This window comes from Tenrec ecaudatus, chromosome 10 (assembly GCF_050624435.1).
Source record: "Tenrec ecaudatus isolate mTenEca1 chromosome 10, mTenEca1.hap1, whole genome shotgun sequence".
Lineage (NCBI taxonomy): Eukaryota > Metazoa > Chordata > Mammalia > Afrosoricida > Tenrecidae > Tenrec > Tenrec ecaudatus.
In genome coordinates this window covers 134,059,232-134,076,770 of record NC_134539.1, presented here as the reverse complement: position 1 = coordinate 134,076,770, position 17,539 = coordinate 134,059,232, and the positions used below count along the sequence as shown (strand labels likewise).

The 17,539-nt window shown below is 43.2% G+C and overlaps 1 protein-coding gene and 1 pseudogene across 1 annotated transcript in view; one reads left to right on the top strand and one right to left on the bottom strand.

The window, feature by feature from the left end:
• The window catches only part of NPEPPS (aminopeptidase puromycin sensitive), an 88,844-nt gene extending 74,124 nt beyond the window's left edge, over positions 1-14,720 (top strand). Inside the window, exons 15-23 of the mRNA XM_075561716.1 lie at positions 1,073-1,212; positions 3,209-3,343; positions 4,504-4,723; positions 7,823-7,965; positions 8,376-8,432; positions 9,806-9,913; positions 10,406-10,561; positions 10,800-10,847; positions 13,281-14,720. Of these exons, the coding sequence (XP_075417831.1) occupies positions 1,073-1,212; positions 3,209-3,343; positions 4,504-4,723; positions 7,823-7,965; positions 8,376-8,432; positions 9,806-9,913; positions 10,406-10,561; positions 10,800-10,847; positions 13,281-13,439 (1,166 nt within the window). The 3' untranslated portion in view covers positions 13,440-14,720. The remainder of the gene's footprint in view (positions 1-1,072; positions 1,213-3,208; positions 3,344-4,503; positions 4,724-7,822; positions 7,966-8,375; positions 8,433-9,805; positions 9,914-10,405; positions 10,562-10,799; positions 10,848-13,280) is intronic.
• Positions 11,602-11,701, bottom strand: LOC142460441 (U6 spliceosomal RNA; annotated as a pseudogene).
• Positions 14,721-17,539: the final 2,819 nt, after the last annotated feature.

Sequence of the window (17,539 nt, the reverse complement as noted above, 5' to 3'; positions counted from 1 at the left end):
CAGTGGCTGTTTCTGCCTCATACCTGTAATCTGCCTTGTGGACCTGACTAGTTTTACTGGTTTTCCTGAGGCCCTGTGACCAATTCAGGCAACTTTAAGGCCTAAGATATCCAAGTGTCAAGAGAAGATTTGAAATCTGGTCCAGCCCGATAGCAAAAACCTGTCTAACTAACAAAATAGCCCCATTAATGTACTCTCTTTTGTTTGACATCTTAATGCAAAATCTGTTTGTTTCACTGCCTGACATCTAAGACGGTGTATCTGTCTTATACAAGCTTTGACTTTTAGATATGACTCCTTTGTGTTGGAATCCAAAAGCTCTCAGGATGTATTCGATATGTCACAACAGCAAAATCCAACACTTTAGTTTTTCAGTAGTGTATGCATACGTGCAGAGCCCTGGTTTAGTGGCTTTCAAGCTGGGCTGTTAACCACAAGGTCAGCAGTTTGAATCCACCAGCCGTTCCTAAGAAGAATGATGATCCTTTCTGCTCCCATAAAGAATTGCAGCCTCATAAAACCACTGAGGTGGTTCTACCCGATCCTGTAGGGCTACTGCGAGTTGGAATCAACTCAATAGCAGCGACTCATACACACATGGGGTCGCCCACAGTTAACGCCGCTCATCTGTAAGTGCTAGCAGTGATATCCCTAGTACTCTCGGGGACTGCACTTTAGTTTTATGCTTTTGTTTTTTTCAACTTGTTTTTAAGTGCTGTGTGAGAAGTTTTTACCTTCAGAAAATTTATTTTAACAACAATAAAATGATTGCCATTTCAATTGCTTTGGAAAAGGAAATGATTTGGGTAAAAAAAATCATTACACCGATGACTATAAATGAGTAAGCTGGTCTTTTTCAGACTGTTGTGATTTTGTTAGTAAATTATCTCTTTTTTTTTTTTGGTAAATTATCTTCTTTGCACTAACATTATTCACATTCCTGGAAGAGTTCAGACATTACAGTTAAACTCAAGTCTGCAGTTAGCACCAGCCCCCTCTCAGCCTACCCTCCGTTTCTTAGGGAAATGGTTTCCTCCTCCTCCCTTTCTCTGTTGTTCTTCTCGTGTTCAAGGTGAAGACTGTCCCCAGTGGATGGTTCCTATCACAATCTCGACCAGTGAAGACCCCAACCACGCCAGATCAAAAATTCTCATGGACAAGCCAGAAACGAGTGTGGTTTTGAAAAATGTCAGCCCAGACCAGTGGGTGAAGGTGAGTCCCAGGAATAGCGTGCTCCTGTGTTCCCCATGCATGAAATTCAGGGCTGATTCCCAGACATAGTCGTCCAGGGATTTGCTTGTATGTTAGGAAAGGGAGTGATAGGAAAACAGATATGAAGGGTAGGGTTGGTTAAAGATGAAAAATAAATAGTAGTCTGTGTCTAAAATCTCATTAACCCAAACATTTATCATCTTGCAAGTCCAAACTGCCCTGCCACGCTAATGACACTGTAGTTTCAATGATGTGGTGTTGTCATATCTGTATAACTATAATCATGTGAAGTCAGACATCTAACGATCAGTTTGTGTCACTGACATGTGAAATTCATTTAGTTGGTATGTGTTTTAGAAATTGTTTCATGAAACTAATATGTGACTAGGGCCTTCCATTACTCTGGACTCAGACCCTTCTATAAGAAAAGTATCTACTGTAAGCATTTTACAAATAGGTGTTAAAATAGAAATTCTACACTGTCTCAGACTTGTGCTTTTTAAAAAGTGAACCATTTTTCTCTTAATTTTTAAAGTATACTTAGTGGGATATGATATTATCGTTTGAAATTATAATCTAGAAAATTACACAGCAGTATAAAATTTGTCCTCGGGCAGAAGTTAACATGTGCTGTGGTTCTAATTAGGCTCCCTGGGGTGGTTTTCCTACAGTAACAGATAAGATAATAGCTGTTTAAGTTGTGGGTGACTTTAAAATAGATCTGCATGAAAACCGTAAGATACATTTTATGCTATCATTTTGCTGTAAATGTCACTATTACAGTGTTTTTATTTAATATTTTTAGAATATCTTTTGACTCTTAGTAAACAGTTTATAATAATGTTAGTCAATCTAGGACTCTCATGAGATTGCCTTTTAGGTCCGTGTAATTCCTTACAATTTGGGACCAGAAGTTCTCACTTTGTTGAGGCTCTAGGATCAGTAATAGGTCAGTGTTTGTAGAGACTCCATCTGCTGCAGACCCCACTGTCCGGATGTTTGAGAGTTGCCCTGGAGTCAAGTCCCACTCAGGGTGCTCCTGCGGGATGGAGGAAAAGTGCCTGGGGACTCAGTGCCTCATCTTTCTCCTATGGAGCAGCTGCAGGGTTCAAACTGCTGACCTTTTGCTTCACAATCAGGACCTTTCACTACTACAACATGTCTTGTTTTTATATGTAGTATAAATTGTCTCTAATCCTAAACATATGTACTGGGATTAGACATTGAAATTGAGCCCCATTATTCTTTCCCTGCCAAATTCCTCTTATTTCCTCTCACTTTGGCCTCTTCTACTGCAAACTAATGTAGTGGTCATCCTGACACCCAATTCTTACCCTCATGTATTGTTTTATTGTAATCCCCATCAGTTAGTGCATGTGATTTTCATCCACATGTATCTAAAACTAGAACTCTTCACAGTTACAAAAGGTTAATTTTCAATCCCTGGGGTTTTTTAAGTTTGATTCTGGAAGCTTCTTTTTGAGCCCACCTTTTTAGCTCAACTAAAGGTCCTTGCCTTAATCTTGGATCGACTTTGATTCCTCCTAGTAATTATCATTCTGCCCCAAACATCACCTACGGGCTCAGTTCAATAAGAAACGTGGACAAGCTTAACTCTGTAGTCATCTCTGTCCTATAAAAGCCAGGGAGGTTGTTAAGTATTTTATGGAAGTTCACTAAGCCCCACCACAAATTCACTTAATTAAAATCTGGAGTTTGGCTTGTGCATTTTTACTTTTCTCTCTTCATTTTCACTTTTAACAAACTGCAGTTAATTCTTAGATAACACCAGTATCTGAGAAATTCTGCTTGTAACTTCTTTGGAGAGTTCTTTTTTTCCCCTATTACTTTTTTTCATATGTCTATTGGATGTTGGGTTAGTATTTGTATAGTATGAAATAAAGCACACAGTAAGCCATTGACCCAATTTAAAAAAAAGTTAATTTTCAAAAAGTAAGTGAAATTGTCTTATGGTACTTTTAAAATATCTTTTCAGTTAAACTTGGGAACAGTTGGATTTTATCGGACCCAGTACAGCTCGGCCATGCTGGAAAGTTTATTACCAGGCATTCGGGACCTTTCTCTACCCCCAGTGGATCGACTGGGGCTGCAGAATGACCTCTTCTCCTTGGTGAGCACCTCTCATTCAAGTCAGATGATGAATTGTGTGGCTAAAGGCGTTTGTTTTTTCTGGATTGTCTGGCTGAAGCATAATTAGAAGATACAGCTCTTCCTGCAGGCTAAATTCCCCTTTGGGATTAGAGCAAACAACTAATTATTAATTATCAGGACAAGACTAAACCTGTATAATTTACCAGAAAGAAACTCTACTTCACCATTTCTAAGCAATTTTGTCAACATTTGTTAAACTGTACTTTGTGAGGCAAAAGATTTCCTTCTTTTGAATAGAAATAGAATAAATTTCCCAAATAATACGTTTCCTTTGGTATTGTTTTAAAATAACAATTTCAAAGTGATTTGTTTTTCTGAATTAGTGTTTGTAGTTTTCTGGGGAAATCTGGAGGGGCTTTGTTTTTATTTTGACATTCCACCATTTCTCAAATTATTTTATTTAGAATTATATTTATGTTTAGCTGTGTTTCAAAAGGATGTGAAGTAGTATTAGCTTTATGACTCTAGCATGGCTCAGAGAGTTTCTAGATGTCTTTGACTCTTAGAAAACTATAGAAATGGTTCCCCTAGCTTTCCTTTAATTTGTGCAAACACAGATTAGCGTCTGCTGAGAAAGCCCTGTCCCGGGAGGGCGGGCTGGTTGTGCAGTTGATTGCTGTATCAGACGTTCTGAAAGGGTTCTGGATTGCGGCCTTTCTAGCTGCTCCCTTGCAGACAGGAGTAAAAGACAGGTTGAGTCGATGTCGCTCGTCAGTCTGGTACCAGGCCTTAGCTATTGTTGGCACTTTGCTGAAAGTAAGAACATCTGAAAAGAAAACCAGGACCTCAGCAACAGACTAGAATAAAAAATTCACCCATTCTCTTTCCTCCCCCTTTCCCTCACTCACACACACCCCCATTCATCCCCACTTGGTGGAATTTTAGGGTTTTTTTCTTTCCAAAATGTCTGTTATCAGTGGAAAGAAGTGAATGGTAACTTGGGTCACAGTAGGATTGCTATCCTAACAGTTCTCTTTCTGGGCTTAGATTGATAGTCTGATTTCCCTAGATGACCGCCTAGCAATTAAATATGAGTCATTCCCCAAATACATGTGTGTTTGTATGTTTGTTTTGTTTCTGTTTGACGACGAGATTAATTTATGTTTTTTCCTATCCCAGGCTCGAGCTGGAATGATTAGCACAGTAGAGGTTCTAAAAGTCATGGAGGCTTTTGTGAATGAGCCCAATTATACTGTATGGAGCGACCTGAGCTGTAACCTGGGGATTCTCTCAACTCTCTTGTCCCACACAGACTTCTATGAGGAAATCCAGGAGTTTGTGAAAGATGTCTTTTCACCAATAGGGGAGAGACTGGGCTGGGACCCCAAACCTGGAGAAGGTAATGGATGGACTTTAAATGGTTAAAGAAATTGGTCCGAGAGGGGGCTTTTCCCTTTGCAGTGGTTCACATTATCCATGGCATCATCTGTGAGTCTGTTGGAGGTTACTGTGTACTCAGGTGACCCAGAAGTCCCGTTAAGACTTTAATCTTTTAAGCCTACTGGTGAAGTGGCACGGGTCACCAACATTGAAAGTGTAGGGGCTTATGGGTATTTGTTGCCAAATGTGATTTGTGCATGAAGCCAGTGATGGATGCAAGTATTTTACAGAGTTCCAAAGGTCCAGTGATAGGAACCATTATCAAAAGGAGTTAATATATTGCCATCATAAATACCAAGCACCCTGTTTGTATCTTATAAAGGTGCTGAGAGTTATTAAAGGACCCTTTTCTGAACTTAGGAAATTATTTGTTTTCTACATGTGTTCTCTCTGCTTGGACTATTTTGTAATCTTTTTTTTAACATTTTATTAGGGGCATTTTGTAATTTTATATTTGCTCTTTTGCTACTAAAATCTTGGAACTGTTACCAGAGTTTTAAATATAATTATTTTAATATCTGCTAATAATAATAATAATAAATAAAGGTTCTCTGGTGGCTTTGTGTGTGTGTGTACCTGTATACATGCTCCTGATTAGTCTTGATCTGAGAATCTTTTGTCAAAGAGCAAATAAAATAGTGCCTAGAGCTCTGGTTCTTTATTTATTTAGCAATTCCTTAAGCACCTTGTAAATGTCTAGGAACCTCCTAGGAGCTGGTAGTAGAAACATGCTCGTGGGAGGCGTGGCAAACAATGAAATGTAGAGGGTGCCAAGGAGCAGTGAGTTTCCTGGTTGGGGGGGGAGAGGGGGTTCGCAGAAGGTAGGGTAAGGTAGATAAGGAATAGGAATGGTGAGTCACTACTTTTGACTAGATTAGTTGCACTTAAACAGTGATCTTGGGAGAGAGCTTGATGCTCTCTAGGGGAGAAATGGTCCAAAGAGAGGGACCTGAGGCAAAAGCATGGGAAACCAGTAAGGCCAGGCCGGAGTAAATGAGCGAGCGAGCGCCAAATGACCTTTGAAAGGGGGGAAGGTGTGTGCGTGCTGGGGCAGATCAGATCCTATAGGGCCTGTGAATTGTAACACAAAGTTTTTGACATTAACATTTGGTGATGTGAGAAGCTAATAGCATTTTAAGCAGAAGAACGTGCTGTGTGATTGTGTGCAGAACAGATTGAAGAGAGCAAACAGGGAAGACCAGTAATCAAGTGCTAGTTCATTCAGGGTATATCGTCAAGGTAGAACTGAACAAGGAGGATTGTGCTGGGGGAGTAAGTGGAGTAGAAAGGAAAAGGAGTTAGCAGATTTTGGTCTGGAGAACTGAAAGGCTGACCTAACCTTGGAAGAGCCCCGTCTGAGCAGGGAGAGAGCTGGGATCAGGAGAGCCAAGGGGACTGAGCCCGACGGACTCACCTGGGAGAGTTGCTAGAGGTGTGTTTGCAGCTGTGGTTCTGAGTGTAGGTCGAGGAGAGTGCAGGCAGGCCAGTTAAAGCAGTGGTTCTCAACCTCCTAATGCCGAGGGCTCTCATACAGCTCCTCGTGTTGTAGTGAGCCCTCAAAATTACTTCTGTTCTTACTTCATCACTGTCATTTTGGTGTTGTTATGAATCAGGTGACGCCTGTGAAAGGGTTGTTGGTCCCCCTCCCCCGGGGTCGCGACCCACAGGTTGAGAACCACTGGTTTAAAGCTTGGGTCGATGAATTAGCAAAGAGGAGCCTCACATGTGGACTTACAAAGGATCTTTGCTGCAGAAGAGCTGAAAGAGAGGTAGATGAGAGAAGCGAGTAAGAGGAGGGCCTTTTTAAATTGTCATAAATGTGTAGAACCAGAAACCTGATACTGCAACCTTGTTGGTTTTTAGTACACTTCAGTGGCATTAACTGCATTCACCATGCTGCCTGACCATCACAACTATCCGCTTTATCTTCTTTTCCTTTTTCATTCTATCAGCTTTATCTGTTTCCCAAGTTTTTCATTGCCCTAAACAGGAACTCAGTACCTGGCGACACTGATCTACTCTTTGTCTCTCTGAATAGTTCCTATAAGTGAAATCACTATTTTTCTGTCTGTGTCTGACTGACTTCATTTAGCCTGTTTTCAGTTCATCTATGCCATAGCATGGTGAGAACTTTTTTCTTTTTCTGGCGTACTATTCCATTATTTGTATATACTACATTTTATTTATAGTGATCTACTCATCCTTCGATAAATACTTGGGTTGTCTCTGCTCTCTGTGTGTTATGATCAGCACTGTCGTGAACACTGGCACAGAAGTGTCTGTTAGCTGGGAGTGCGATTGGCCAGGTGATAAGGTAGTTTCCTGTCTCCATACTGTTTTCCAGCTGCTCCACTTTATAGCCCCAGCAGTGATAGGTAAGGACTCCCGCGTCTCCACACCCTTGCCAACACTTGTTTTCCCTTTTTGTTCCCCTGTTACTAACCATCTTAGTGGAAGGGAGGTGGTGTCTCATTGTGGTTTTGATGGTCATTTCCCTTGAGTGCTTATTGGACATTTATATATCTTCTCTGGAGAAACGAATCTGTCCTATTTTTGAACTGAAAACCTAAGATTTTAATGTCTTGTATGAAGGCATACTGTGTTCTCCAAACCTTGATTAAAAGCTACGTGATCTACCATATATACTCGTGTATAAGCCAAGTTTTTCAGCACATTTTTAATGCGGTTTTTGTGGTAAAATTAGGTGCCTCGGCTGATATTTGGGTTGGCTTATACTCAAGTAAAGGTCATCTTTTCACACATGATCTTCAGCACTGTCATTAACTAGACAGAACGAGCTCTTAAAGAATTCAGATCAAGGACATTGGTGATGTAGACAAAGTCAACAAGTTTGCTTACATAGTCTGTTTAGCACTTCATTTTCCTCTCTTGATTCAACCAAATATTCTCAAGCATTGAGGCAATTAATTGTGTTATTCAAGAATGTAAGCATGAAGTAATGATGAGATAGTTAGGCGAGTGTGTGTAAAAAAAATACCACCCCTCCCCCTATTTTGTTTCAAGTGTAATCCTGTATCTACTTTTGCTTCCCAACCAGGTCATCTCGATGCTCTCCTAAGGGGCTTGGTTCTGGGCAAACTAGGAAAAGCAGGCCATAAGGCAACACTCGAAGAAGCCCGCCGCCGGTTTAAAGACCACGTGGAAGGGAAACAGATTCTTTCCGCTGATCTGAGGAGTCCTGTAGGTTTCCATCATGAATTATCTTGATTTCTCGGTGCCTGTATCACTCCACATAGACACTCACCTGAGTGCTGACCCACCATCCAGGTCCAACACTCTGTACTATGTACCTTTGAGAGGATGTGTCTCCCAGTTCTCACTTGGGTATGGTTTCTCCATTGTTAGCACTGTGAGGCTGCAAGTTGGTTATGGGGAACAGCCCCCCACCCCATCCCCAGTTTCCACACTGCAGTGACTGCCTCCGCCCACCTTCAGTAGTTGATAGGAGCTATTTGCGCCTTGACACAGTTTATGTAGCATTCACACCCAGCTGTTTACAATTTTTTATACTATCTTTTCTGAAGCATTACAATCTTTGAAACAAGATGTATGTAACCAAATGTCCTTTTGGACCTTGTCCTCTCTTGCAGGTTTACCTGACTGTTTTGAAGCATGGTGACGGCACTACCTTAGACATTATGCTAAAGGTGAGCAAGTTTGGAGAGGGTTCCCGTTTCCTGCCTTTGATCTTAGATCAGCACTGTAAGTGATGGGGAAAAAATACATAGCAAAGAATGTCTGCAAATAGGAAGAACTGTAAAAAAAAAGTACACATTGTATTCAGGAGCTTAATACTGCTTGCCCATAGCCTTATTTTTCACAGTTTTTTTTTCTCCCCCCACTCATGAGTTTATGCATTTTCATTGTTAACTCTGAAGTGTTCATTTTAGTAAAAAGTCAAAGTTCTTAAGATTTCCACCCTTACAGTGACAGGTTTGTTTCTGTACCTAGGAGATTACTTAAGGATCAGAAGTTCCAGGGTGAGCCCTTACAAATGGACAGGAAGCGCGGCCTCGGTGGGTTTCCCAGGGTGCGGGCTTATCGACAGAACTTGCCCTGGCCTTACATGAAAACAAGAGCCGTGATCAGTTTGAAAGTCATACTGGCAAACAAGTGCTTTCTCCAGCCCCTATTTGATCAGTCGGTAAAGAAGTACTGCCACTTTCCTAGAGAGGAAGGAGGTGAATCGACTTAGTGTGATTTTTTTTTTAAAGCACGAAGTGTGTTCAGGTGCTCAGCCATCTGTCAGACTCACACAGAAGGGCAGCACAAACGCAGAGGGAAGGTGCTGGTGCTCCACGATCCCCGGAGTGTCACTGAGAAGTGGACCGGCAGTGATGGTTTAAACAAGTCCTGCTAAAAATTTCTCTGCGTGTTTGGAGACCTACAGGCTAAATGTTGTACTGTTTTGACTACTACTCTTATAGACAGATTTCCTTTCTACTTATATAAATATATACTTTGGGTGTTTTTTTTAGCAAATGACATTAAGGTTCTTTCTCCTTCCCCCCCCCCCTTCTTGTTCTTAACAGTATGTGAACCTATCTGCTAGACAGCCTGCCTTTTTTTATCTGTCATAGGGGGAGGGGGTATACACTGGTCAATTTCATAAAAGTATTGGAGGAAAATAGAGATTTTATGACAGATAGGATACCTTGGTGTCTTCTGGTCACGGCCCACTGAAGAAGTTGCACAACTGGGTATATTTAATACGTTTGTGTTTAACTTAAGAACGCTCTGGCTAATTCAGGTGTACTGTGGAAAGAGCTCTCATGAGTGCAGAATCAGGATTCTTGAAGAAGGTAGCTGGCAAGAGAGGAGTGTTTTCTGGTGATGGTTTCTGAATGAGGCCGAGTAGTGCATTTGAAACCTGTGGTGTTATAGGGCCACCTAGTGGACATGGCAGGTTTTCCTAGGGAAGATTTACAGCCAATTTAGACCTTGGATTTAGGGGAGCCTCACGTGAGCATCTGCAGAGCGTTCTCGGGGCAGTTAAGCAGCCATCTCTGTCTTTTTTTAGCTCCACAAACAAGCGGATATGCAAGAAGAGAAAAACCGAATTGAAAGAGTCCTTGGGGCTACTCTCGCACCGGAACTGATTCAGAAGGTCCTCACCTTTGCACTCTCGGTGAGTCACCCTGAAAGTGACTGTAGGAAGATTCGTTATCCACTCTGCAAACAGGGTCTCTGATTCTCTGTCCTCAGGCTGACTTCCTCTTAGGAAAACTGGATTGAGCTTTGGTTTCTGGTTTTTATTAACTCCCTCTAGTGGTGAGCGTCAGAATTGAGAGAGGTAATTCTGTCCAGAGGAGGCATTGTGAGGTCGGGGACAGGGACACTGGTGCAAGCTGGGACACTGATTGATCCCCGTGCCTTTGTTTACTTTGTAAGATCTCAGGCCAGTGTTTATTGGTCAGCCAGTTGTTTACACTTGTTCCAACAGCCCATGTTCAATTGGCTGATCCTTAGGTGAAATGTGCTCCTCTGCTGAAAGCTTTGAATGCTGGGTATTCTTAAACCTAGGATTGCTTGTCTTCAGTGAAGCTTCTGTTCCTTGGAGACCCCAGTGGCATGTCCACTCGGGGACACGCTGGACTTTGAGATCTCTGTCTGCTTGCAGGACGAGGTACGTCCCCAGGACACTGTCTCCGTCATTGGTGGGGTCGCTGGAGGCAGCAAGCATGGTAGGAAAGCTGCCTGGAAATTCATAAAGGACAACTGGGAAGAGCTTTACAATCGATACCAGGGAGGATTCTTAATATCCAGACTAATAAAGGTACGTGGAAATCATTGTGCTCAGTCGTTCACTATTCTGAGTATGTGACGTCTACGACTCACTGAGCCCAGAAATGAGGTCTGTGCTCTTGTAGGCGTTTCCCTAGTTCAGAGACCTCTCTGCACCCTCTTTTAAAAACTCAAGTTGAGAGAACGGAGCGGCTTGTTCTTAGAGTAAGTGAAGTTTGCTCTCAGTCTCGTTCAGCTGCACTCACTGTTGTAACTGGTTGTCTTTTCAGCTGTCAGTGGAAGGGTTTGCAGTCGACAAAATGGCTGGAGAGGTGAAGGTAAGGGATACTGTTTGCTTTCCCCATCCCCGCCCACCCTTATTGTGAATTGGGTGAAGATTTATAAGAACTGGTCGGTTTTCCATTCAGCAGTTTTGCATTTTGCTCACGTCCTTGAGGGCAATCCGACGGTGCAGCACCGCCACCCCACTTCTTCCCTGTGTTTCTCATTTCCACCCTCCTCTCCTAAGCCTTCCTTCTGAACTTTGTCCTTGACTCAATGATCTGGAGTGGTGGGTATTCTGAGTAGTGCTCGTGTCCTACTGTTGCCCTTTCCCTGACAGACCTGTCTGTCCTCTGCCTGAAGACGGAGCCCAGGGCCCAGCGGGAGTACCTTTCACTTTAGTAAGCAAAACAGCTAACTGGCTGAGCTGGGACCAGACGTGGTTGCACTGTGGCAGGTAGCTCCTGTTCTCACTCGGTAAAGACCACTTCGTTGAGGATCTTTACTGTCTGAAGAATTTAGGATGAGGATCTTTGAGGACATTAAAATAGGATTTTTTAAAAGATAGGTAACACTGGCCTGATGGCTCATCCATCCAATGGGACGATGATAAGATTTTCTTAAGACTATGGGACATAGTGGAAGCCAGGTCAGAGTGTTTAGTGACGGTTTCTTTCCTGTGGTCATCGGCCTTCCTGGGTCATTTGCTTACACGTGAGATTTGAGGGTTACATAGGGGTTTAGTGTGAACTTGGAACTAGCAGTGTTCAGCACTTGGGGGCAGAATCTGCATTGGTTGGGAAAATCTCTCTTGACTATGGCCACTTCCTGAATTTGCGGGTCATCCTTGCGCAGAGGCCATGCTGATCTTCTCTGTCATTCCAGTCTCTCTGTGATGCGAAGTGAGCACGGGTGGGGAAATCTTCACTCTTTATGTCTCAGTCATGCTTAGTTACTGGGTATTTTTAAAGTGTCAGCTTCACTTTCATCTTGCTGAAGACAAAGGGTAACATTGAGTGTGAATTTGGGAAAATGAGAGCTATTAGTGAGGCTCACTGTATGCGCCATTATTAAGAATAAGACGTTGAAGATTTCAGATCTCATTGAAAAAATCGTAAAAGACATCTCATTTCATTTCCGTTGTATTATTGCAGGCGATCCTTTTATCACAAAAGTAATTGGGACTGAAGGAGAACTCCTTACAGAGAGAAAGTGGCCAGACCAAGGCTAGGGAAGTAGGTGGAGAGCAGACCGTATAAGGGTTTGGAGGCCATATTGAGAAATTCCCAAGAATTAAAAAAGCCTTGAAACATCTGTAAACAAGGGATGGCTCGGTCTGCTCAGTTACTGAGATTCCAGTCTGGCTCCGGTGTGGAGAATGGTTGGGGACAGGGAGGGGGTGTGGAAAAGGGAACTCCCAGGCAACAACAGTGCAGCAGCTTGGAGTAGAATGGTGGTGGGTGCTGGAAGATGGAGTTCTGAGAGATTCCGTGGGTTGATTTTGTCCATCCAGAATTCAACAAATGTTTACTGAGTGACTTCTCTGCTGCAGACCTGTCTGGGGGAGGAAGCAGGGTGGTTCCAGTTGTTCTGGCACATGTGTGGCGGTGGTGGCATTGGTTGAGTTGGGACTGGAGGAAGACTTGTATCTAATTCGGATTGTGAGAAGCCAGCTGTGATTTAGGAACCTCGTGGCAGGGCACCGTCATCTGCGTCAGTGAGGTTGTTGATTTCAGACTGGAAGGTCTAGACTTAGTTAGCAGTGGATTCTCCCTTTGGCTCCTGTGACCGCTGGTTCAAAGGAAAGGTGGATTGATTTAAGAGCTGCTCTGCCTTTATAAAATTAGGTATTCTTCATTAGGGAAAAAAAGTTCCTTTAACCCTTTGTTAGTAAACACTATAGAAAATTAAAAACTTACAAATGGTCTTCTTACATTAAAAATGTAAGAACATAGAATATAAAATTATTAGGGTATAGTAGCAATTTAAACATTGTGCCAAGCTACAATAGCTTGTTTCTTCATTTGTCTGAAATAATTATTTTCTCATATTTCTGTATTCCTAATAGCCATGAAGGGACTCAGAGTCACAGGCTCTGAGTTTTTGTTTGTTCCCACATCAGGTTCGAAAGCCTAGATTAACAACTAGGAAATGAAGCTAGAGGAAGAGCTGTAGGTTCTGTCTCTTGGCTAGTGGTTTTGGATCAGGTTTTAAGCCTACGTAATCGGAGTGAGAACAACCCCCCATGTGCAAGCCCAAGGAAGATCACTTACTGCCCTCTGGCCTGGGCACCTGGAAAGGGAAGGAAGGGGTAACTGCAGGGAGGAAGTGGGTGGTGAAGGGGTGACGGTGGCACATTCCCTGGAGGGAGCTGGGGAATTCGTAAAGAACAGGGCCATTCTTTTCCAAGCCCGTGGCGGAAACATCTCGCTCTGGCTGGGAGTGAGCATTCAGCCCTCACGCCTGCCTTCTGGGTGGTTTTTCGCCAGGTGTTCTTCGAGAGTCACCCAGCTCCATCGGCTGAGCGGACCATCCAGCAGTGCTGTGAGAGCATCCTGCTGAATGCCGCCTGGCTCAAGCGAGATGCTGAGAGCATCCACCAGTACCTCCTTCAGCGGAAGGCCTCGCCCCTGCAGTGTGACCCCTGAGCCCCTCTGCCGTGGTTCTGCTGCTCCACTGCAGGGAGAAGACGGTGGAGCCACCCAACAGTTGATTCTCATGCCAAGAATTTGGAGTCTTCTTTCAAACCAGTGGGGGTTGGACAATGAATGTAGTTAACTGGTTCCTGCTCACACTCCAGAATTAAATTCTATTGAAAAAAAGGAAAATCAGCAATTCAGCAAAAAAGTAAAATAAAAATGTAAATATGATAGTAATAAAATAGAGCATAACAAAACTGTGAAACTTCCTGAAGCCTTGTCAGTGGTTAAAAGTATTTAACACTCTCCTGTAAATGACAGATGTTCTGTTTTTATAATCTACCCAAAGGAAACTAGAGGCTTCTGGGTCAGGAGGATGTTGTGAACCGGGGCCTACAAGCAGCCTCCAAGCCAAGGGTGGGCCAATCGCTGGGAACTTTCACCATGACAGGCTGGTCGTGGGTGTCTGCATAATTCCAAGTGGGATTTTTATTGTTGGTTTTAGTTCTGTTTCGTTTTACGGCATGGGGATGGGGCAGGAAGGTATCTTTTTCTGCATAACTCAGTCGGAACCAAGGATTGGAGTTTTCCTCCTTGCCTTCCCTCCTGTGTAATCCCCGTGGCCAAAAAAAATGCCTATCCTGTTCTGGGTTAGTTCCTCCCCTTAGTTCCAGGCCCCTCCCCGCCCCGTGTCCTCCTTAGAGAGAAAGAAATGATAAGGAAACAGCCTTTGTAGCCACATTAAATAAGAGAGACTGATTGACATTATTTTTCTCGCTTTTTAAAGATGACTTTTAAGAACCCTGAGACGCATGTAGATGAGACGATAGGAAAAGGTTTTCAGACAGGCTTTCCTGGAGGAGTGCTCTCCTGAAAACTGCTTGATTGTCGGAGGCCAGCTATTGATCCTCTTCCTCAGCAGTGTGGGCACCAGCCTCTCCTGGCCGGTGGCATGCCCAGGAGACGGCCTTCCTGATACTGGGACTGGTGAGAAGGACGAGGACCAGCAGGCTGTGCGCCGCACTCTGCTTCAGCAGCGTGCCCTCCTAACAAGCCCCACCCACCCAAGCCGATGAGTTTGAGTTTTCAATCTCTTTCCCTACCTTCCCTCACTCCACCCTTTTCTTTTCTTTTGTGTTATTAACAGGATTTCATATTTGGTGTGGCTTAACTATTTCAGAAGGTCATCAGATTGTGAGATTGCTTCCTTGAAACATTTTTGTGCTATTGTTTTAAAAAAATAATAATAATTAAAAACCAGTTGGCGTTAATAAAAATGTCAATGTGAAATCCATGTCCTGATTTCTTTTCTTCTCTTTGATAAGGAACTAAAGCTTGCTGGTCTTTCAGTAGGATTCAATCTCTACTACCTCAAGATTTGAGTCTAGGGAAATCCAGCTCTGTAATTCTTTTTTTAAATTTCTTTTTAATCATTTTATTGGGGGCTCATACAACTCTTACCACAATCCATACATCCATCAATTGTGTAAAGCGCATTTGTACATTCGTTGCCCTCATCATTCTCAAAACATTTGCCCTCCACTTAAGCCCTTGGCATCAGCTCCTCATTTTCCCCCTCTCCCTGTCCTTGCTCCTTCATGAACCCTTGGTAATTTATAAATTATTATTTTGTCACATCTTATACTGCTTGATGTCTCCCTTCACCCACTTTGCTGTTGTCTGGCCCCAGGGAGTAGGTTATATGTAGATCCTTGTAATCGGTTCCCTTCAATACTTATTAAATAGAATCAAAAGAGAAAAATCCAGACTCGTTTTCTGGACTCTCAAACCCTTAGCCTTAGAGTTGGCGTTCAGGAATTGGGTTGAGACGGAACTGACACCGTTTTCTTAGCCCACGCGCCAAACTCAGAGCTGCCTGGGAAGACATTGGGGCAAGTCTAAGGCATACGCAAAGACAGGAGCGCAGCCTTACCATTGTGATTCCCTGCAGCGTCCATGGAAGTTTGTGTAGACTCAGTGGCTTGAATTACATTGGAGAAGGAGTGCTGGAGAACTTCTGCCTCCTTCAGAACCGCTGTCCATGCTGTGCTGGGCCCCGGGGGGGTGGGGGTGGCGGACACCGCATTAACTGGTTCCCCTGCCCTCTGACTTGAGGTTGTGTTTCTCCGATGAGAAGGCGTGAGAAAGGATGGTCAGGGGCTTTGTCCCCCTGGCTCCTATCAAGCCCCTTTTGCTGGCACTTAGAGCCTGTTTTTACCCCTTCAAATCGAGGCAACGTAAGGACGGCTCCTCCTGGCTCCGGGTTACTCTCTTAGCTTAGGTGCACACCCCTATCAGAAGTCTCTTCCTTAAACACCCCGGCATTAGTGTGCCCTCTCTCCTACTTTTAGTTTACTGGACTAGGCATCGCAACCTCGATATTTGGGGTCTGGCACTTTTAATCCAGTCTCTGAGGAATCATTGCCTTCCAGATGGCCCCTATGTAGGCACTGGACCCATGTTTTACAGATGAGAACGGAGACTAAAAACCTAGGCGAACTAAGAATATTTCATGATTTTCCTTTTGACATCTTTTGGTTTAAAATGTCAGTGGAAATCAGAAGGTTGGGAAGAAAGATGAACGTGTAAATATACCCATCTTCGAGCTGCAGGGTTTTCTAACTTTTTTGTTTAATGGAGAACTGAGCCTTTGAGACAGTGGGTAGGTTTGGGTGAGTTTTTTAACTGGTAGTTCCTGAAGATGGATATCAAGTAGCAAGAAGCCCTTTGGACTAGTTTTTCAAGAATATCCCCAGTGTACAATTTTAGCAGAAGCAGCTCTATAGCTTTAAATAAATTCTTAGAAATTTATACTCGCCTCACAGTTCTAGGATATTGTCAGAAAGACCACGGAGCCCCACTTGTGCAGTTTTTATTTGATGCTTTACAAACCAAGAAAGAAACTTCTGGTAAAATATACATAGTGCTGAAGCAACACATCATTATTTACAGAAATAGACGAGCAGCTAATGTCCGGATGCTCATTGTCGGATCTTAGAGTTGGTTTATTTCGTATCTGTTTTGTTCTTGTGAGCGCACGGAATACCAACCCAAGAAAACCTGTGCCTGTTTGTACCAACTGGAGCAGGCAAAGGAGTCAGACTTGGTTTCAAACAAACCAAATTTGGATTCAAGTGCACGAGTTAGGGAGAGGAAACTTTGGTCTTTAACAAGATGTTGGCCCAAACCATATGAGTGAGTCTGACGGTGGTTCTTCCACTCGGTGAGCAAGCAGCGAGGGACCGTTGATAGGGTGTCACTCATCTGTGAAGGTTGTCCCTGGGCTTCTGTTGCTGCCGTCTTCGCCAGCTGTAGCTTCACTGTCAGACGCATGTCCACCACGAGGGAAGAATCCGTAACCAAGAAGGAACAGAGCTTACTATGATAATCTCAGGGAGGTTGCCAGCAGCTGACAGCAAGCATGCAATCTGCCAGTTAAGATGATAACCAAGGAGGAGAAGATTCTTTTTAATTGTTTTATTGTGATTTGGGTTAACGTTTACAGAGAAGATTCGTTTTCCATTCAACATTTCAGACACATCTTGTTTCTTGACCTAAATTGCAATCTCCACACTAAAAAAAAAAAAAAATCATTACATCATGCCCTGGTTTGGCTGGGCATATCAATACGGATCGCGAGACACCTCCGCACACACACAGCCCCCCCCCACACTCGGCCTTTCCATCAGTTTGACAGGTTGTGCAGTATGTTCCAGTCTATTCTCCCTACTCGTTCTTGAGAATACGCATGCATGCCTGGTTAGTTTGCACTTTGGAAGAAGGAATCAAAATCCTTAGATGGAATGATTTCAGTGAAGAAATTTCAAGGCCACAATGCAAGATAGAAGGTGGTGGGTGGATGTGGGGTGGAAACAATTTAGAAGGAAAAAGTAAAAGACACTTAAAATAGGTGAGATGCATGGGATAGATAAGATACTTTCCTCACAGCTCAGTTTCCTCTTTGGTCCAGGGGATAAGGGGACACTTGAAAGTTAGGAGACTGGAAGGGAGGGGCTGTGGGAGGACAGAGTTCTTCCTGTAGTTTGAAAATAGTTGAACTAAAAAAATTTTTAAAAAGAAAATAGTTGAACTTTTCCATATTTTCTGTG